This window comes from Lentinula edodes, assembly GCF_021015755.1.
Source record: "Lentinula edodes strain Le(Bin) 0899 ss11 chromosome Unknown C8R40scaffold_24, whole genome shotgun sequence".
NCBI lineage: Eukaryota > Fungi > Basidiomycota > Agaricomycetes > Agaricales > Omphalotaceae > Lentinula > Lentinula edodes.
Genome location: NW_025764330.1, coordinates 284,379 through 303,573, shown reverse-complemented (window position 1 = coordinate 303,573; position 19,195 = coordinate 284,379). Strand labels below are relative to the sequence as shown.

The following is a 19,195-nucleotide window of genomic DNA, read 5'->3' as shown; positions in this document are numbered from 1 at the left end:
ATCTTGGACAATCTACCTTCAAAGTACGATCAGGCTATACTCTGATTTGCTGGGATACTGGGGTCTTCACTGGGACATGAGGCTTAATCGTCTCGTTAGTTGCATTACTAACGTGGATATTTATCTACATAGATATCATTCGATGTAGTATTTCCGCTGAGTCATTCGATCCAAGTGCTCTAGCTGAAGAATAACTTGGTCTCGGAGCTCGATCACTTTGCCTTATACAAAGATGTTGTTTGATCGACTGATAGATAGATAGATATATATGCGGCTCCGTCGAGTCGACGGGGTCCCACAAGGGAACAGCCGGGCCCAGCAATCTTCGCTGCAGCGAATGCTCATCCAACCTGGGATGGTAGACTGCAGCTAGAGTGAAGGGGATATAGTACAGGGTAGTTGTTGTATACATAAAGAATAGAACAGAACAGACGCAAATCACTCCTCTTCTGACTCATAATCGCTTTCAACATGTTCCAAGGAGCCATCTAAACCAGTATCTAAAAAGAGTTGCCAGAGAGTCACGACCTCGTGGATGAACTTAGCAGTGGGGATGATTAGGTTCCAGTCGAAAATTAATAACCTGAGATAGTGTAGCGCAGTGGAATCCGAAAGATTTGGGCTGCGTAGTAGCGGCCGAGACTGTCGAATGGACAGGAAGAACTCAGATCGGAGAGAAGTGATAGAGGTAAGAGACGGGCATTGAAACAAAAGGTGTTGTGGAGTCTCTCCCTGTAGATTACATGCACGACAGGTTCGGTTAAGAACCTCAGTTGGGGTGAGCAGACGAAGGGGTGAGGCAGAGGCTCGGAATATTTGGGGGGTGAGGTCGCCACAGAGGAGTGCCATGGATAATAGGCCGATCTTTCACTCTGCATTTGGGATTTCATGTCCTATCTTCAAGTCCTATATTCTTACCCATGTAGAAGCCGCTATGAGCCGCTATGTAAAGTGCTCAGGTCGCTGATATTGATGACTTATGAGAAACGGTTTTTATGGCAAGTCGCAATCTGCCTCGATGGAAAGTAGACTTGAGCCAGTAGCTTCGGATGTTGACACTTTGGAAACTGGCGCTCAAAGGTCCAAAAGATTTTACAGTATAAATCAAAATCTTCTTCATTATATATTGAATGAAATAACCCTTCCTATTCCTCCCCTTTCCTCCCATACTTAGGCTGCATAGCAGTAGCAGGAGCAGTACAGAGGGACGGTTACTCCTGCGCTAATGGGAGGGTGTCAGCGAAGCCGAGAAAGTGGTTCCGCATCTCACTTCTCAGCAGCCGGAGTGGTTCGAGTCTAGATGAAGAGCTGCAAACTCAGTGGTCACTTTGAGTGGGGTCAACCAGAGACTTGGGAAAATTTTCTACGTCCAATAATTACACCAACATAAGTAGTATTATTTCGATCTAAATGTGCAGGCATCTCCATGTACTATGTATGAGCATGATTAACTAGGTCACTTCAGCTACTTCAATTATTCATATTGAGCCAGATCCTTTGAATGTATCCCAATTAACTGCGGTCTGCCAGCTAACAGTTCCGCCAACTCTTTGATATTAGCCCACCACGGATTCTTGCCTCTTCGATTTTGCATGTCTGCATGCGCAACCATTTCCTGAACGGGAACCCACTTCAGCGAGCTAGATTGGATGGTGATGATAGCCGCGGAATCTGGGGTTGCATGTCTTGCTTTCACGGGTTGCTGTAAAAGTTTGACATGCTCTCGCTCAAGGAAGGCCATGCATTTGAGCGAGAGTCGCACTGCACGAGCTCGATCCATTGGCGATGGTACTCCGCCCTGAAGAGTGTGGCCGAGAGAGGCAGAGCGGGCATCGAATAACGTTCCACCTTCTTCCTTTAACATTTTTTGCATCACATCAGTTGTGTAAACTTGGGATGCAACTTCGTTTCTACGATAGGTCCGGTTAGAGAGAATCTCTGATATCAAATTATACGCACTTGATCACCAGCCGCCCTTCACTTCGGCCCTTTGCGTCTAACTTATATCTTGTCTTAAGGAAACGCACGTCTCTCCGAAGCGTATCGAGGTCCATACCCTGCTCCGGGGTGTACACTAAGCTGGCACCAGTCTAAAGGAAATCAGTATCTGCAGATTACTTCATATATGAACCTTTGGCCAACCGCTAATGCTCCCACTGTCGCGAGATATCCACACTTTCCACCTTGTGTCTCGACAACAAATACCCTATTACGACTGGCACTGGCACTCTGCTTGATCGCATCGCAAGCATCAACCAATGCATTCAAGCTAGTATCACTGCCTAAACTCCATTCCGTCATTGGTACATTGTTACTGATCGTCGCTGGGAGGTGTACCATTGGAATGTGGAAAGCAGGATAATGTCTCCTGCCCTCCTCCATGATGAGCAACGAATTGAATGTCTCGAATCCCCCAATCATCAGGAGCGCATGGAACTGATGCTCTTGGAATTTTGCCGCGACCGCACCTAGGTCAACGGAAGGCAGGGTACGATTTGTTCCAAGTTCTGAGCCACCACGAGCGGTCCAGGAATCAACGCCAAGCCATGATAGTTCGTGCACCTCGTCGTCAAGTAGGCCACGGAAACCGTTGTGCACTGCGATAGGCGTGTGTCCGTGTCGTATACAGTACCTAACAGCTGCACGAGTCGCTGCGTTCATACCACCTGCAGGAGCACCCATACTATCCAACCATAAAATTTGGACAACTTGTAATTCGGTAGAACACTTACTGCATAAGGGCAACTCGCATCCTCTTAAAAATTGATCTTGATCAGTTACTGATTTTGCATATACCAGCCTTCAAAAAAACGTACTTGTTCCTCAGGCACTTTTTCTTGATCCAATGTGGATATTTTGAGGAACCCTTCAAAACTCTCTTTGAATTCCGGGTCTCTGTATGACATGGCTTTTTCAAAGTCCTTTGCCTCGATTGCTGCACTGACCGCTCTAGTCTGTTGCGTGAAATCATGAAACAACAAATCTAGAAACTCTGTATAATACTACGAACCATCGCGACAGCTTCCATGAGAGGCACTCTTGTGATCTTATTCTCCTGAATGCCAATCATATACGATGGCGAGGTGGGAGTGGCTTCGAGTAGTGTCTCAACAGCCTCCATACCTTGAAGCGTAGGCTGAAAGTGAGAAGTCACTACACCATACCACACTGCTTTCTGTAACGGCGACTGACCAGAACCCGATCATAAGCGCAAGGTCTTCCTCCTCGTTGAGTGTGTCCCAGTGTAGTAACACGGGTATCCAAACCAAGACGTTCAGTAAGCACATCCTTGACGTGGTCCGCTTTGATGGGGTTCAAATCGCGATCGGTAGCTCCTTCCGCTACGATGACAATGGTTTTCCGTTTACCAACCTCACGATGCTGTGTAACAGTTAGCGGGAATGCATCTACAAGTCGAGCTTTACGACATACGCGATGAATGCATTCACACATTTCGTCTTCCCATGACTCGGAGGTGGGTGGACGCTCAGGAATGAAAATGAAATCAGCCCCGCCACTAGGACATAATACTGTAAGTATGTCGATTGGCGTTGAACAGAAAAGCCACCGACCTGACGCCAGCAAGTAGAGCCAACCAACCGCAATGCCTGCCCATCACTTCCAGAACAAACGCCCGCGAGTGACTAGTGGCAGTGGAGTTGATATTATCAATAGCTTCACAGATACGATGAAGAGCTGTAGGTGCCCCAATAGTAAGGTCGGTCATCGACATATCGTTGTCAATAGAGCCAACAAGCCCTACGATTCTGAGGTGGGCGTGAAGCTTTGCTTTTTCTGCTGTTATACGGCCTAAGGATAATGATCATGAGTCAGATTGATATGCATGATCGTGTAGAATGTACCTTCCGATTGTAGAGCTTCGACCAGTTTCGGCCACTCAGCGCGGAAGACATCAGCACCAGTGAGAGAGCCGTCACCTCCACAAACGACCAGAGCGTCGAGACCTTCCTTAATCATGTTATAAGCCGCCTGAAGGCGTCCTTCAGGCGTACGGAAGGTTTTAGACCGGGCAGTACCAATTAATGTTCCTCCCTATCCTTGACCATTACAGCACAATGTTCCAATATTCCTGGAAATCGACGTACCTCTGCGAACCATGCTCTGACATCGTCAAATCCTACACGAACGATATATCTGCCCTTCAATGATCTGGTTCCAGGATGATCGCCGGTACCGTCCTTCAATAGATCTCCATCTCCGAATCGTAAATTATGTATGAGATTAAAGCTGGTGCCATCTGGAGAAGTATTATCTGGTAGATCGACAGGTTCCTCGTCCAGGGATTGCTCAGATAAGGCCTCAGTGTTGCCTCGAACGAGGCCTTCATATCCTTCACGAACGACCCAGGTTTCACAACCTCTAGTAAAATTAGTCAGAGATAATAAATATGAGGTCAAGTTGTAGACTTGCTTTAAGATACCAACTTTGACGACGGCTCGAACGACAGCGTTCATTCCAGCGCTATCGCCACCCGAGGTTAGTATGGCAATTTTCATAGCTTGACACAGCCTCGATAAAAAAGAGTGGGAGTTGAACCAGCGAAACTTGTAACTCGTATTTATGATGATGGGAGCGGCGGGGCAATCGGGAATTACGGAGGTCGGGACAACACTGGATGAAATCTAGGCGAAACACGTGGGATAGAGTAGATAGGGGTCATCACGTTCACGCCTGGCCTTTTTTGTCGAACTCCATCATGGTCTATTCACGCTTCAACGAAAAGGAAACGAGTCCCAACCCTTACATCAACTTCATCACTTCTCTTCCTGCTGAAGATAACGAAGATGCAAGACAATTTCTACGCGCTCTCGCGGCTCAGGTTCGCCCCATTATGAAAGCACATGGATTGACTGTCAATAGCTTGGAGGAATACGAGTATAACGCGGTATTTGCTGGGAGGAATTGGGAAAGCGGGGAGACTATTGGTGCCTATCTACTGGAACTCTCAAGCTTCATTGATGCTCACAACCTGTCTTAGAGTTAGTATTAAGAAGACCTGGAGGCTCATTTCTTCCATCTTCTTGGCTTATGAGCACTCTCTGTCATGAAGTACAATTCTACTGCATGGATATTTGATCATGCCTAACAACAACTACTCGTCAGCTGGCACATAATAAGGTACCCTTGATTCAACATGTTTGAAATCCTTCGCGTAAAGCTCATCTCTAAAAGCACATGAATCACGGGCCTGCATTTCAGGCATTATGGCAAGAACTGAGGAATGAAGTCCGACAGCTGCAGAATAAAGGTTACTATGGCGATGGTCCGTGTAGTGCAGCTTGCGAATCATGATTACTAAACTTGTACTCAACTACGCTTTAGGCTACTGGTCAGCCGGAACGCGACTAGCAGACTCTGCTGTTGTGTCCGGACAAGGATTGGATGTCGGTGATCTTCCGCAGTACATTGTATGCTTTTCACACTTCTTTCTATTGACTTCATCTTAAGGCTGAGAATACAGTGCGGCGGAGCACAAAGCAGGAGTCGGCCATCTAATCTGCGTCAACGAAGAGGATCTCGTCCCCGAGAAATAATGGCATCGAGCAAGACCGGTAGACGAACAGCTAAAAAACGTAAAGCCGGATCCCGAGTGACGTCAAAATATGCCTTTCAAGGTGAAGGTACCTCTCTAAGCGCCGGCGAAGCAGGCAAGGGATTCGGCAAACAAGCTAGCAGGTCCGTCTGATCTTTCGACTTGAAACTCATGCTAATTTTAGTTTAGTAAACGAGCACGGGAGGAACGAGCTTTTGCTGCTCAAAAAAGGTTGCAGTCGGCGTCAGCTTTAAGCTCTTGTACGCCTTTCAAATCTATGACAGTTGCCTTGCCTCAAACACATCGGTTCTAGCTGCCACACATCTCACATCCCCAACCGCATCTACACCTTATGCTAGCGATGAAGAATTCTTTGAAGATGTCGAAATAATTACTGAAACAGATGCCGACAGAAAGCAAACTCTACTCGCCACTGAAAAGGACGAAGATCTCAAAAATCTTCAGAGCGGAACGTCGTGGAAAGATTTCGAGAACGATTTTATATTTACTGGGCGAGGTCAAACGAACGCGGTGGTTATCTCATCAGACGAGGAAAGTGATCCCTTCAATGCCACAATGAAAGGGAAACGGAAAGCCGATGCATTTGAACCACTCAAAGGTGAATCCTGGGTGAATCCTTATTTATCTGAACCGATTCGATTTCTCAAGTTGAACTATTTCAGAACCATCTTCCAAGATTCCCAAAAATAACAATTCAAAATCGGGTTTACGTCTGGGCAATTTAGTAAAAACAGAGGTTGCTTTCCGAAAGAAAGAAGCATTAGGAATGACTCCAGTACAGGGAGAGGGACGTACTATAGGTGGTAGTGAGTCCGGGAATCAGAAACAAAACAGCGCAAACTCCTCTTGGCCTTGCCTTGTCTGTACTCTGCGAGTCTTTCACAACGTATCACATGAAACCATGTCAGTTCTTACAGCTATTTCCAGTGAAAATCAACCTCTACATCTGGCGTGCGCGGCATGCGGGACTGAGAAGGGACACAATTCACCGAACAGCTGATTTTGGGTATTGACAAAGTGCGTATCAATGACAGAAATTGGGATATCGATAAACACTGACAATTGGTATAGGGAAACAACATGCCTTAGTAAGTGTACTACTACAAGAGTGAATAATACATCCGAGAAATGGGTAAAGACCGAATCGAAGAGAGGTAGAGAGGATAGCAGAGACAGATAAAGAAAGATGAAAGAAGACAAGAAGACAAAGTTAAGGATAGTTCAAGATAATACATATCATATAAAAGATGATAGGGAAATACGAAATAAGAGCAGAGAAAAAGGGGGCGACGCAGAATATAAACCAACCATTCATGCTCTGTTTATCGTTTGGCAAAAACCTTCTTCAGTAGACCCAGCACTTTCGGAACATTTAGCTGAACGTATTCCAAATCCAAGAGATGTTTGTTGTCTTTTTGCTGTAAGAATGATGTCAGCGCGAAGATACTTGCGACATTGCGAATCCAACAAACCTTTTCCAATAAATCGTCTATCTTAAGGTCCATCTCAAGAATTGCCCTTTCTCGGCCTTTGTAATGCAATGCGATGATGAAAGTACCAGGCGTAGGCGATGTGATATTGAAGTAGATGTTTGGACGACTGCAGCAAATTATCAGTCCACTTCTTCTGGACCAACCAACTCATGGTCACGACATACCGGTTATCGGGAACATTGCTCTCGACAATAATTCCCTCCTTCTCTAATTGCGCATGGGTAAATCTATATGGGCCTAGTACCACAGATTTGGCAGGCTTCTTCTCTTTGCCGCCAACCGTCACGACACCCACACCAGTAGTGCTTCCCTTGTCCTTAGTCGCAGTCAACCGCACATTCTGAAGATAGGCCTTGTATTGTTCCAACTGAGACCTGAGATAATTGTTGTGGTCGCCAATGGTCTTGTACACTGCTTCGAGAGATTTTGTCTCTAGAAGAACCTTTTCCCGGAGATTACCGAGGTGAACGAGCTCAGCAGCGACTTCCTCCTGCATGAGTTTGTACCCATCACCCTGATCGATGATTTTCTGTTCTTCCAGTTCTCGAAGCATTTCCTTGACCTTGATACCCTTCCGAACGAGAGTGGCGTCCTTGGTCGTGGCCGCTCGCTCAGCGATAGCGGCTAGATTATACGGTCGTTTCTCGGGTGCGTTAGGTATAGAACGGATCAACTGCACGAATATCGATTTAGTCTCCATGTACAACATGTCGCTGGAGGACACAGAGTCCATGAGAGCGCTCTGAAGATCATGCACAGGAGTCTCCCAACGGCTATAGATAGACAGTTCAATTGTCCGGTTTTCCTTGCGCGGAACTTGAGCGGGAGCAGGGCCGAGTTCGTCTGTTAAGATACGCAAATGTTGTTTATCGTTCGGCGACTGTATAAGATAAGAAAAGGATGAGAGATTCTGTCGTATAAAGGCATTCCAGTGTAACCTACCAGCGTTTCTATATGTTGTAGAATCAGCGAGTGCGTGTTATACAACTCATTCATGGTAATATGTATCATCAAGTCCTTTTTCGAAAGAGCCATATATTGATCCATCTGTGGCAAGATGAGCATTTAGCAAAAGAATTATTATAAAGCCCGTCATACCTCAAGAGTGTCGTAAAAGTCGCCGACTTCACATAAATTATTGAGGAATTGGTTGATACGAGCCTTGTTGTTCTCCACGAAGGGATTCAGTGTCATCATATAAGCTTCCTTCGCGTATAATGGTTTGTTGGCTAAGTTCTGCAACATTTTGGCGATCTAGTTGGGCGTCACGCAAGAGCATGGACGGAATTTTATCAACAAACTTACGAGAGTTAGCGTTCTGCGAGGATGTTTCGCAGGAACACCTTCCACCAGCATGTAGGCTTGAGGTGTGACGATAGCTGGATTGATGAATCGAAGGAAGAAGAACCCGCCGATGAGGGAGCAAATGGCATAATCACTCGCTTCGGGGTATTTACGCTATCGAAGACGTAAGACAACACAAGACGTTGAAAAGAGCGGGCAACGCACTCGTGTCAGACTTCGGATTTGCTTGCAGATCCATCGAATACCATAGGGAACGCTCTCCATACTCTCGATAATGGTCACCAAAAAGCTGTTGGCAATCTCCATCAACATTGTGAGTCGTGGAGCAATAATGGCCTGGACGTCAAGATTCTCAGCAGCAACTTCTGGTGCGACACCTCGGGGAAGGTTCGGAGGAAGTGAGCCGGTTTCCTCTTCAATTTGATTGATCATTTGTTCATACACCTAGGATAGGAAGACGACTGGGTAACAACACCGATATGAAACTTTTGCCTATGACTCACCTTAACTGGATTGATTTCCAAATTAAGATCTTTATGTTCGATCAAGCTATTTATACGCTCAGCAAGAACGCTTTTCAAATAGCTTTGACCTGGACCGCGACGAGTATAAGTGGTCATCATTCGGGAAACGGGGGTGTTGGCACGAAGTAGAGAACCAAATTCAGTGGCAGTCTCGAATTGGGCCGAAAGTACGGATTGGAACATAGTGAGAAGGAGATGTTCCTCCCGACTCTCGTATTGGTTCCCATAGAGCGTGAACATGACTGTTTGTAAAAGTGTGTCTATTTCAGATAGACTGACCAGTCGACAAAGGGCGGCAATATGGCGAGGTTCGGATTGGAGCAGGAAGAAGAGATTGGAGTACTGTTGTATTTTGCGGTCGTCAGGATAGTGACCTTCGGTTGGATCGACTTCTTCCAATGTTCGTTCGACTTCACGTTGCTAAATTTATACCAAGAAATGAGATAAGAGATACGACGGAAGACAGATATTCACCTCATCCAACGCCATCCGGTTCTGAATGAGCAGCGCAATACGGGAGTCTAGATAACGGACGTCTCGCTCTAAAACGAAATTCTTTTTAGATTGGGCGGAAATCTTTCCCTTTAAATCACGAAGACGCTTTTGAGCTAAGAAGACAGGGTTATGATAGAAGTTTGCTAGAGAATTCGAGTAAAAGACGTGCCTCTTGCAAGGTCATCTTCAACTTCCACATCGTTCTCCGCTGCCATACTAAACAATGCCGTCACACTATAGCGATTGGTATTTCTATTGGTGAGACGGCGTCCCGACATACTGCCAGGAGAGTTTGGTTGGTCGGGGTAGGACATAATGGTCGTTTAACGATAGAAAATGGCGAGATAGAAAAGGACGTGAAGGGTAGCAACAATTAAGCGATTCACAGTTGGATTGGACAAGAGCTGAGGGGGTTCCCGCGCTTGCAGCCTGGCAGGAGCGATAAAACTTTGAGGATATACGGTTGACGTTGGGAGTAAAGGGTATAAAGAGCGAGTAGTCGTCGTCGTCGATAGAAAGAACAAGTGAGAAAGTTGAGACCAAAACCATTGAAATTGTTCCGCTCGGCATCTGACCAGCACAGCCACTAGTACCGTCTCCCTCAACAGCTCTTCTTAGCGCTTAGCAGTGCCACTGCCATCGTTCCCATTAGTACTCAGAATAGGCATATCATATCGAGGACACTGCTGTATGGCCTCGATGTGGTACAATCATATCTCCTTAGTATGTCACGGGTATCGCTGTGAGAACAAAATTCATAACGGCCGGGGTCGACAACGTCTAATAACAATATTAATGTACATGTGTGAGCAACACGTATTGACACAAAAAAATATTCTCGTTGGTTTAGAACAAATCGAATATCAAGATCCCTATGTTCTTCTCAACCTACAACTCAACAAGTGGCAGTGGGCCTGCATTTGAAAGGTCAGATCAATCTCCTGCTTGTTAGGCAAAACATGATCCACATATGATGAATCGGTTCTTCCTCCTCCTCCTTTGATCGAGTCATAGGATTGAGGCCACTAGTTAGTATACATTACTTGTGTCTCAAATCCGAGATGGGTTGAAATGACTGGATCCCCTTCTGTGTTTACACCAGAGCAATCAATACGAACTGATTCATGACTCCAACGTCAACTGTGTTAGAGGGTCTGCCAGGATGCTAGGGGAACTATATGGTAAAGAGATGGATTGAGCACTCGTTCCTCCCTATTCAACTCCATCGGAGCGCGACCACAGCGAACACGGAAGTGATTCCCAACGATACAGAAGTTAGTCGCAGTGATTCTTCTCATAGGATCTTTTCCGTGATGAGTAGATTGGTCGAAATCTTACGAAGGATGTTTGCTTAGGAAATGTACTGGAGTTGCTGACTTCGACTTCGTAGATCCAGAGGCATTCTTAGTTTTTGTTTTTTTCTTTGGAAGATTCGGATTGCTGTCGAGTCACTGGGCTGGACAACTTCTTGTTCAAGTCCATGAGCTTAATCCTGACAGGCACGCGCAGGTGGGGAGGTGAAATTATTAGCGGCGCTCATGGCAGCGAGACTTCTACCCAGTATTGTCTGCTTTCCGACTCTGAGAACTGTTGTAGAAACGGGAGTGATAAGTATATGCCATGCTGACCAGTCTGGGTCGAAAAGCGTGCGTTCTGTCGGCCCTGACTCGCGTCGCAGTACTAAAACGTGACCAGTTCATCATGGCGTCGTTGTTCCGGCCCTCCGTTTCTTTGTTACTTCCACCTTCATTTCTCAAAGCTCCTCTATCGCATGTCAAATCTACTTGCTGTCCCATTTAAGAAAACCTATCAAGTCGACGTCGCAGGTGCCGCGCGTACATACCTTTCAGACAATGGAGACACACACCCGGATGCTGTCAAAGCCGACATTAAACAATGGCAGGAAATGAGACAGAAGATCGTGAACTTGGAAGTGCATGCGAATCGACTTGCGGATCTTATGAGGCGCGTTTATGCTTGTTAATGTCCGCTGATCCCGCTGACCTCGTCTTTTGTGAATGTCACGAATAGTTATCATGCACAACTCACTTCTATTTTGACAAAGTTTCCTGTCGATGTGAGTTTGAAGTTTGGGCTCTTGTAGCTCTCAAGAATGGGATGTTGGCTGCTAATTACACTGTATCTGATTTAGATGCAACTAGAAATATCATATGCACCCGTATTCTCTCCCTCTGTGGTTCCAGTAACCATGCGGAGTCTTATGTTCGAGCGAGCAGCAGTAGTATTCAACCTAGGTTCCTTATACTCCCAACTCGCAGCTTCTGTGGACCGGTCAAATGTAGACGGAATCAAACGCGCCGCTGCCTTCTTTCAAGTCAGTATTTAGTACTCTCACGATCGCTACGCAACTTATCTGCTTTCTGTCTTTTATACCTCACCACAGAATGCCTCCGGAGTTTTCTCATATCTCCAAACATCCATTCTTCCCCACTTCTCAATCCCACCAGACCAAGAACACCCACCTCTGGATCTCTCTCAGTCATTCGTCCACGCGCTGGAATTCCTCAATCTAGCACAAGCACAGGAATGTTTCTGGCAAAAAGCTAAACTTGGTCAGTGAAAGCAGAGACCCCTTTCTTCCCTGGTCGCCCGAATATAATTATTTGTGTCTTCTGAAACGTCCCCACCAAGGGTATAGATAATCTTAAAAACGGATTGGTTTCAAAGCTTGCGGGAGCTGTGAGTCTACCAATCTTTCTTGATATCGATCAAAATGACCTGACTCTTACTCATCCAACAGACTATGTACCTGTACAAAAAATCCCTCACCATCATCCTTGAAGCTGAACTGCCTATCAAGCATATATATCCTTCAGTTAGTCGAGTTGAACAAGGAACGAGAATGCTGAATTTGAAACCTTATAAACAGGATTGGCTATCTCACATCGAAGTGAAGCAACACCATTTTGAAGCCGTCGCGCAATTTCGTAGGAGTCGGGAGGAGTTGGAAAAAAGCAGGTAAGAAAAGAAAAACGAGCAAATTATTCGTTTCATGTCGTCTTTCTCGCGGTCGAAAATTTGTCATTCACATATCCTTTCCCATGTTTATCTATCTAGATACGGTTTTGAAATCGCTTATTTGACTCAAGCCCAATTAGCAGCGAAGAAAGGATACGACGTTGCCAGAAAAGGAGGAGTCTTACCTGCCATACTCAATGATATCCAGGTTCGCCTTGTTCATGTCTCTTCATGCTTTCCCGCATTCTCATTCATTCCATTCCAATTGTACTCACACATTATTTGTTCCTCAATTGCGTAGTCCTTCCTAGAAATCATCAAAAAAGAGTTATTCCGCGCAGAACGTGACAACGACCTCATATACCACCAAGATGTCCCCACCGGATCCACTCTACCCGCGATCCAACAAGCGACTGTCGCTCAAGCCGTAACACCCAAAGAACTAAGCGACCCGACCGTCCTCGTTCCTCTTAATCAAATGGTGTTTTCGAGCTTAATGGGATGGGGTACTAGGGAAGCAATCAGTAAGTAGTGATTTTCTTCAAGTATCGCTCTTAGACAAATTTCTTTGTTCTTTTCTGATTTGGTTTTTAGATATATACAACGATCGAAAGAAGAATCTCATCCAAGAAGAACTCGTCGGTCCAGCGCAAGAGTCGAAGATCGCAGCTGAACGGTACGTTTTATCCAAATCTCAACGACCCTTTTATCCCATTCTTGTTGCATCTTAACCTATCGCAGACTTCTACAATCCCTCAACCTACCCGCATCTCTCGAAGCGCTCGAACGACCTGTCGGACTCCCCCCGAGCTTCCTCAAAAAGGCTGAAGAAGTGCGTTTAGAAAATGGTCCAGCCAAGATCGAAGCAGCTATCGAGGACCTGTACAAGCTTTCTCGACAGAATTATAAGCTCTTGAATGAGGTATGCATGTCGCTTTACTTACGCATTTAAACTCATTCAACGGCCACTCAATGAATTATCGCTCCCAATTTCACCCCCAATGCAGGCCATGGATATCCTTGACCAAGAAGCTTCCGAGGACGAATCTACTAGGGAAAACCTACCGATACCTTTAACCCGACCCCCTTCGCACGAAGCTAACGTGCATTTGGTTGACAAGGAACGAAGGTACAGGACGATTCTGGACCAGGCAGCGACTGGTGATGAGACTATTCGCACGAAATGGGATCAATGGGAGAGGAATATAACAGAGTTGACTTGGGATGAGGTATGTTTGTTCTCTTTTGTCCCTTACAGTACGTGAAAACTAAACAAAACGAAATAAAACTATGTGCGTAGGCTGATTTGGAGGCATCTATTCCCTCTTCGACATTATCCACCTCATCGTATCCTTCCTCCTCTTCCTCCTTCTCCACAGACAAACACGCTCGAACCCTTCGTTCCCTCCTGGAGTCCCTCTCTGAACTTTACACAGACCGAGATAATCTTATCAGACGCGCCTCAGCCCTCGCTGAGGCAGATGATATCCAACCTCGAATTGTTAAAGCCGCAGCGGGGTTCGAGCGCTTGGGCCTGGAGACCGCTGAAAGCACTGGGACACCTTACTCCGAGCTGGCACAGAAACACACCACACACCCAGCGATGTTCGAAGATATATCTAATAGCGAGTTGGCGAAATACGATAAATTTATGCAGTGGATGAGGGATTTGGAGGGGAAGCAGGAGGAGATACTTGGATCTATCAAGGCAAGTTTTCGTCGCTGTTAAGTTTTGTGTCGAATGTCGAGGCTTCCAGAGTTACTCGTTGGCCACTTACTTATATATCCCCCCCACAGACCGAGAACGAGCTGTTTCTCCAATCACGAAAAAGTTCCGAATCCGTCAAAGCACGAGAACAGGCTCTTCAATCTTTGGATCTTTCGTATTATAAATACAAGGAAATCATGCAGAATCTCGAAGAGGGCGTTAATGTGCGTTTACGTGCTCGTTTTTCTCTTTTGTGTGTGTATCTGTGTGTACGGCTGGGTCTGCATCTGGTGAATAGTGTCGACGGCATTTATCATGAGCCTTGTCAAGCTCTGTTTCTTTTCAGCCTGGGTTTTTGTGAAAAGGAATCCTGGTCACTGACCTTTTATTGTCATGTTTTTTTTTGACCGCTCTTCACATCACATACTACAGTTCTACAACGACCTCAGTGCGATCTTGTTACAATTCAAGGACGCTTGTAAGCAGTGGTGTAATGAGAGGAAACATGAGATACAGTGAGTACTATGCTACTGATCCTTTTTGCATTGGGTGCATCGTTACTGATACTCCCATAAGCATCTTGTCTCGTTCGATGCAATCTTTATCTATGGGTGAAGAGAACGAGCAGAGCAATGACGGTACTGAACCTTCGAGAGCTAGACCACTAGGTCGACCGACCCCTACTGTTCAAGGAGCGCAGCCGCAGGTCCAAATGACACCGAATCGGAATACCAAAAAATTCATTACCGACCTCAATTCGAGTGATTGGGAAACACCGAATTTCGGAGGGTTCCCTGGTCGGAAGGTTTGATTGACTGGGACAACTTGGCTTTGCCCATGTGATGGTTTTACATAATGTACATTTGCAAATAAGTATAGAAAGAGGTTGGTCACGGTGTAAAACAATTTAAGTGGACATCTGTACTACGAACGACGAACGAAGGCCGTTTGTCCTCGTTAGATGATATTTTGAGGAGTACTTTTTTTTCTGAAATGATACGGGGTAACAATTCGCAACTGAGCTGATTAGAATAAGCATTAATGGGGTAGTGGTAACCTGGGTCGTTGCCATACTTTCAATATCACATTGCATCTCGACCCGCCGGGGGTTCGATTCCCCCTTAATGCATATCCACCAACAATTTTTTTCAATGCACAAGCTGTGAACGTTGTGCGTAATAAATGAATGAAGAAGGCATTGTATTGGTACAAGCCCTGGCACTTATTTCCATAGCCTTTGAAATTTAAATCTTCTACACCACTACACACATCGAAACTCTACACCGCGTCCTGCATAAGCACATCCCCATCTTCCCTTTCCTCGGTTTGTTCACTCCCAAGCAACGCCACCGCCGCCTCCCTCATTCTAGCGATCTTATCCCTCATCACCGCGATGGCTTCAACCAACAACTCCTCCGGTCTATACGCCGACTCCGACTCGACCTCGAAGATGAAATGATCCCGGATCCTGCTGAGCTCGACGGAGTCTCGGAATTCAGGATCCCGGAGGACCTCGCGGGAGACAGTGTCGTTGCGCATGTGGGTGGGGGAGATGGAGACGGTGCCTAGAGGGGTGAAAGGGGGGGAGGGAAGTATCAGTACACGACCACAAAGAAACGATGATAATGATAATGAATTTAATGAACGAACCTTTTTTCTTATTAACCACCACAACCCCATCCGCGAAACACGCTTTGAAATCCTCCGCTCTCTCCATCCTTATCGGTTTCGTGATCACGATATTCGGATGGAGACGATACGAAGCGGTAGCCACCGGGCTCCATTTAGCGTGGTCTTTGCCTACCCCCTTCCGCGCGTGCAGCACCATTTCCACGGCTTGCCCCGGACGGAGCTTGGCTAACACGATATCGGGGTTGAGTGCACCGAGCGGAGGAAGCTTGAGATCATTATACGTAGGATAAAGAGGATCCGGAGGCGTAAGCACCACGGGTTTGATTTTATCAAGCTGTTCACCAGCCGGGTTCCATTCGAAATGCTTCGACGAAAAAAGGTAGTTGGAGTATAACTTCTCGTCCGACAGATTCTGATTCGCTGAACCAGCAGTAGACGCCTTCCCCCTTTTGTCCGTGGTGTTATATTCGGGGTTGAATGAACATTGCACGTTCACCCTGAACTCCAATGTATTTCTATCGGTTGGTGTATCCCCCTCGCCTTCCCACCCATCCATCGTCCTCGGATCGACGTTCAACGGCACCAGCCCAATTCTATGCGCAAGCACCTCATCGTGTATCACCGATGTGTTATCGAATATATACACCTGGTCGATCGCGATCGTCGGTACTTCCGCTATCATTATACGGCGAAAGGCATTCGCGATGCTGGCGTCGATGCCGATAATGTCGAATTCGATAGACCGTTGGGAGAGTCGGTGGGTGCGTACTGTGAGGTTCTGAGCTGGCACCAAAGGGAGATTTATTTAGTAGGACCGGGCTGTGTTCGAAGGGAGAAAAAACGCACCTTTTTGAATGAATCCAAATTCCAACTATGGTCCTCGTCGGGATAATGTCCAGGGAACTCGGTGTTGGAGACGTGTGAGACGCGTTCAGCGCCGATACCGACTAAACGACGCGGGTTCACGTTCATTTTTTTTTCTTTTGTGTTGTGGTTCACGGTGTTTGTTTAGTCTCCTGGGCTTATGAGGCTTAGTTCTTCGAGTAGTTCTTGGGGTTGCCTTCTGGGTGTATGTATGTATGTATGGGAGTTTGGGAGTGTGTTTTGATCCCTCGTTGTGATACTGGTATCGAGATATTGAGTCGTCGTAGGATAATAGATTTAGATAGGATTCGGAAAGATAGCGACCTGGCGCCGGGTCGACGGGGAGGTAGGAGAAGCGAAAAAAATTATAAGCACGTGCACCGAAGCTTTGTAAACCCCAACCCTAAAATCATATCTTTACAGCAAACCTCCCAGGTTGCAGCCTGTTGCAGCTTGAAGCTTTGAAGTTCGGCCTACATACAGCTCGGGACGATGTTCGAACCAATCCGTGGAGGCACCAGAGGCGGACAAGGAGATTTTAAATGGACAGATGTATCTGCGGATAAAGATAGAGAGGTGATTAATGGATACGAATTCTTTCTTATATACAACCCTCTCCTTATTTCTACCCCATTCCCTCCTCTGCTTGTTCCTTGAAATTTCCTGGTGCTCGTTCTGACCTCTCTTTCCCTCTACCTCCCTCTCTCTCCCCCTCTACCTCCCTCTCTCTCCCCCTCCACAACACACACCCACAGAACTACCTCGGCCACAGCATCAACGCTCCCACCGGGCGATGGCAGAAGAACAAAGACGTGCACTGGTACTCCAGGGACCTCAAAGACTCCGAAGCCGAACGCCTCGAAGAAATCCGCAAAATCAAGGAAGCGGAAGCGGATGCGTTGGCTGTTGCTTTGTATGTTGGTTTTCTGTTTCGTTTTTGTCTTTGTCGAGTTTGGGTTTTTGTTTTTGGATACTTCTGGTATTTACATATCACACGACTCGCTTCTTATCATTATTCTATTCTCATCTCTCACCCCTACACACTCACTAACTCTTTCCCCTCATCTCCTCCTACCCCACAGAGGATTCACACCAGACCCCCGCTCCTCTTCTAAACCCGACACCGGAACCGGACCCATGTCCTCCCTTCCCTCCTCCCTTCCCCCATCTGTTTCCCCAGGAGATGGAGACAAACCCACCCCACACCCCGAAGACCCCAAGGACCCCCAACGCGTCATCGAAAAAGAAGAAGCAAGAGCGAAAGAAAAAGAAGAAAAACGACGAAGAAAGGAAGAAAAACGCGCTAGGAAGGAGGAGAGGCGGGTTCGGAAGGAGAGTAGGAAGGAGAGTAGGAGTGAGAGCAAGGAGGAAGGTCGGCGATGGGATAGGGGAGGTAGAGGTGATAGGGGAGAGAGAGGAGAGAGAGGTGAAAGAAGAGAAAGAGGTGACAGAAATCGTCGTTACGAGGACCACAACCACCAGCACTACGACGAATACAGCCGCCGACGACATATCCTACCCTCAGACCGTCGTCCAAGTCCAAGTCCAACTCGACTTGAAACCAAGAGGAGAATACAACGGAATAGAGCAAGAGCAAGAGACAGTGATAGCCGTAGTCGGTCACCGTCTCCTAGATTTAGTTCGAGGTTACCTCCTAGGAATACATCTCCTAAAACGGGTTCGAGATATCCTCCTCCTTTGAGGAACCTTCCTCCTCGTTCACGTTCACATTCTCGCACCCCTCCCAGCCGCAGTCGCAGTCGGAGTCGCACCCGTTCTCCTAGTCCCCGTCGTCGCAGTCGCAGTCCCCGTCGATCCCATACCCCTGGCCACCCCCCCAGCAGCCGCCCCCATCTCACCGCAGAACGAAGACGTCGTCAATCGCGGTCGCGGTCTCGATCCCGAACGCCGCCGATGAGTGTGAATATGAATACGAGGGAAGAGGATAGATAACGGTAGTATACTCGATAATGCTTAATCACTAGCTTTATTGTTATTTTTGCAAACAACGATATGTACATACATACATACACATATTATGTACTCGAAGTTTTGAATACAAACACAATCTAGCTATCAGATAAAAACAACAGAAAAAACTTCAATGATTTTGATCCATGCATTAAGAGGGAATCGAACCCCCGGCGGGTCGAGATGCACTGAAATTGACATTGTTCCTATGGCAACGACCCAGGTTACCACTACCCCATTAATGCTTGGTTCACAGAGAGAAGGTGTTGGGTAATTCATCAGCAGATATGTGGTGTATTATGTATGGGGGTGTACGGTGTATGGGGGGTCCATTTTTTGAAAGATAGCAACTTGGAGTATACAGTATAAACAGATATCAAAGTGTCTTTGTACCAAACCCTCTATGTAAAGTATACATACCTACTAGTTCCAGCTTGAGCATAATGTGTTAAAGTATATCTCAGTTACCTGTAAAGTAACTGGGGGACTTGTGTACACTACCTACTGTACAGTATAATGTAATACCCCCATCTATTGGGTTGTTTGGGCTTACATGTAATAGTACATATGGAGTATATCCATCAACAGAATGTGCTTGAACCAAGAGAATCAATTGGTTGGGTTGTGAGTACTGGCAACATAGCAGGTG

The 19,195-nt window shown here is 46.4% G+C and overlaps 7 protein-coding genes and 2 non-coding genes across 9 annotated transcripts; 4 read left to right on the top strand and 5 right to left on the bottom strand.

Annotated features, from left to right (window-relative positions):
• Positions 1-249: 249 nt before the first annotated feature.
• On the bottom strand, positions 250-1,080 carry C8R40DRAFT_1111886 (uncharacterized protein). Its single transcript, XM_046228388.1, has one exon. The coding sequence runs from the start codon at positions 847-849 to the stop codon at positions 439-441; it is 411 nt and encodes a 136-aa protein (XP_046084912.1). The 5' UTR covers positions 850-1,080; the 3' UTR covers positions 250-438.
• A 295-nt stretch (positions 1,081-1,375) lies between these two features.
• On the bottom strand, positions 1,376-4,654 carry C8R40DRAFT_1111881 (phosphofructokinase-domain-containing protein). Its single transcript, XM_046228387.1, has 12 exons — positions 4,432-4,654; positions 4,107-4,380; positions 3,864-4,053; positions 3,573-3,810; positions 3,433-3,517; positions 3,193-3,381; positions 3,011-3,136; positions 2,817-2,954; positions 2,733-2,755; positions 2,143-2,683; positions 1,960-2,090; positions 1,376-1,910 (listed from the first exon to the last, which is right to left on the bottom strand). The coding sequence occupies exons 1-12, from the start codon at positions 4,515-4,517 to the stop codon at positions 1,475-1,477; spliced, it is 2,457 nt and encodes an 818-aa protein (XP_046084911.1). The 5' UTR covers positions 4,518-4,654; the 3' UTR covers positions 1,376-1,474.
• A 44-nt stretch (positions 4,655-4,698) lies between these two features.
• On the top strand, positions 4,699-6,590 carry C8R40DRAFT_1111880 (WLM domain-containing protein). Its single transcript, XM_046228386.1, has 10 exons — positions 4,699-4,946; positions 5,000-5,070; positions 5,125-5,139; positions 5,194-5,284; positions 5,344-5,429; positions 5,483-5,697; positions 5,744-5,814; positions 5,868-6,173; positions 6,238-6,445; positions 6,503-6,590. The coding sequence occupies exons 1-10, from the start codon at positions 4,718-4,720 to the stop codon at positions 6,573-6,575; spliced, it is 1,365 nt and encodes a 454-aa protein (XP_046084910.1). The 5' UTR covers positions 4,699-4,717; the 3' UTR covers positions 6,576-6,590.
• On the bottom strand, positions 6,591-9,930 carry C8R40DRAFT_1266099 (Rho GTPase activation protein). The gene is made up of 10 exons (XM_046233927.1): positions 9,562-9,930; positions 9,372-9,505; positions 8,877-9,317; positions 8,578-8,817; positions 8,374-8,526; positions 8,167-8,322; positions 8,011-8,115; positions 7,233-7,948; positions 7,048-7,174; positions 6,591-6,993 (listed from the first exon to the last, which is right to left on the bottom strand). Exons 1-10 carry the CDS (start codon positions 9,704-9,706, stop codon positions 6,898-6,900), a joined length of 2,313 nt encoding a protein of 770 aa, XP_046084909.1. The 5' UTR covers positions 9,707-9,930; the 3' UTR covers positions 6,591-6,897.
• A 1,147-nt stretch (positions 9,931-11,077) lies between these two features.
• On the top strand, positions 11,078-15,082 carry C8R40DRAFT_1111869 (BRO1-like domain-containing protein). Its single transcript, XM_046228385.1, has 16 exons — positions 11,078-11,357; positions 11,424-11,469; positions 11,545-11,727; positions 11,797-11,965; positions 12,052-12,092; positions 12,154-12,228; positions 12,283-12,371; positions 12,471-12,579; positions 12,673-12,895; positions 12,966-13,047; positions 13,113-13,293; positions 13,379-13,600; positions 13,672-14,079; positions 14,169-14,303; positions 14,512-14,594; positions 14,656-15,082. The coding sequence occupies exons 1-16, from the start codon at positions 11,164-11,166 to the stop codon at positions 14,888-14,890; spliced, it is 2,475 nt and encodes an 824-aa protein (XP_046084908.1). The 5' UTR covers positions 11,078-11,163; the 3' UTR covers positions 14,891-15,082.
• Positions 15,083-15,114: 32 nt separating this feature from the next.
• Positions 15,115-15,208, top strand: C8R40DRAFT_t167. Its single transcript has one exon. It is a non-coding gene; the product is annotated as a tRNA-Gly (tRNA).
• C8R40DRAFT_1111868 (DNA-directed RNA polymerase) lies at positions 15,188-16,942 on the bottom strand. Its single transcript, XM_046228384.1, has 3 exons — positions 16,558-16,942; positions 15,730-16,489; positions 15,188-15,644 (listed from the first exon to the last, which is right to left on the bottom strand). Exons 1-3 carry the CDS (start codon positions 16,681-16,683, stop codon positions 15,358-15,360), a joined length of 1,173 nt encoding a protein of 390 aa, XP_046084907.1. The 5' UTR covers positions 16,684-16,942; the 3' UTR covers positions 15,188-15,357.
• Positions 16,943-17,067: 125 nt separating this feature from the next.
• Positions 17,068-17,690, top strand: C8R40DRAFT_1048702 (kinase phosphorylation protein-domain-containing protein; the record flags this gene model as incomplete). The annotated part of the gene is made up of 2 exons (XM_046224522.1): positions 17,068-17,151; positions 17,331-17,690. The coding sequence occupies 2 exons, from the start codon at positions 17,068-17,070 to the stop codon at positions 17,688-17,690; spliced, it is 444 nt and encodes a 147-aa protein (XP_046084906.1).
• A 1,003-nt stretch (positions 17,691-18,693) lies between these two features.
• On the bottom strand, positions 18,694-18,791 carry C8R40DRAFT_t160. The gene has a single exon. It is a non-coding gene; the product is annotated as a tRNA-Gly (tRNA).
• Positions 18,792-19,195: the final 404 nt, after the last annotated feature.

Bases quoted from the DNA above. Each gene is read 5' to 3' on its own strand.
- C8R40DRAFT_1266099 (XM_046233927.1), bottom strand. From the start codon at position 9,706: ATGTCCTACCCCGACCAACCAAACTCTCCTGGCAGTATGTCGGGACGC. The intron at 8,818-8,876 runs GTGAGTCATAGG...TTCCTATCCTAG, and splicing joins TGGAAATCAATCCAGTTAAG to GTGTATGAACAAATGATCAA. The intron at 8,527-8,577 runs GTGCGTTGCCCG...CGTCTTCGATAG, and splicing joins AAATCCGAAGTCTGACACGA to CGTAAATACCCCGAAGCGAG.
- C8R40DRAFT_1111869 (XM_046228385.1), top strand. From the start codon at position 11,164: ATGTCAAATCTACTTGCTGTCCCATTTAAGAAAACCTATCAAGTCGAC. The intron at 13,601-13,671 runs GTATGTTTGTTC...CTATGTGCGTAG, and splicing joins CAGAGTTGACTTGGGATGAG to GCTGATTTGGAGGCATCTAT. The intron at 14,080-14,168 runs GCAAGTTTTCGT...TCCCCCCCACAG, and splicing joins AGATACTTGGATCTATCAAG to ACCGAGAACGAGCTGTTTCT.
- C8R40DRAFT_1111881 (XM_046228387.1), bottom strand. From the start codon at position 4,517: ATGAAAATTGCCATACTAACCTCGGGTGGCGATAGCGCTGGAATGAAC. The intron at 3,518-3,572 runs GTCGGTGGCTTT...ATTATGTCCTAG, and splicing joins GCTCTACTTGCTGGCGTCAG to TGGCGGGGCTGATTTCATTT. The intron at 1,911-1,959 runs GTGCGTATAATT...GACCTATCGTAG, and splicing joins GAAGGGCGGCTGGTGATCAA to AAACGAAGTTGCATCCCAAG.
- C8R40DRAFT_1111880 (XM_046228386.1), top strand. From the start codon at position 4,718: ATGGTCTATTCACGCTTCAACGAAAAGGAAACGAGTCCCAACCCTTAC. The intron at 5,430-5,482 runs GTATGCTTTTCA...CTGAGAATACAG, and splicing joins GTGATCTTCCGCAGTACATT to TGCGGCGGAGCACAAAGCAG. The intron at 6,174-6,237 runs GTGAATCCTGGG...GAACTATTTCAG, and splicing joins TGCATTTGAACCACTCAAAG to AACCATCTTCCAAGATTCCC.
- C8R40DRAFT_1111886 (XM_046228388.1), bottom strand. From the start codon at position 849: ATGGCACTCCTCTGTGGCGACCTCACCCCCCAAATATTCCGAGCCTCT.
- C8R40DRAFT_1111868 (XM_046228384.1), bottom strand. From the start codon at position 16,683: ATGAACGTGAACCCGCGTCGTTTAGTCGGTATCGGCGCTGAACGCGTC. The intron at 16,490-16,557 runs GTGCGTTTTTTC...GTGCCAGCTCAG, and splicing joins ATTTGGATTCATTCAAAAAG to AACCTCACAGTACGCACCCA. The intron at 15,645-15,729 runs GTTCGTTCATTA...TCACCCCTCTAG, and splicing joins GGTGGTTAATAAGAAAAAAG to GCACCGTCTCCATCTCCCCC.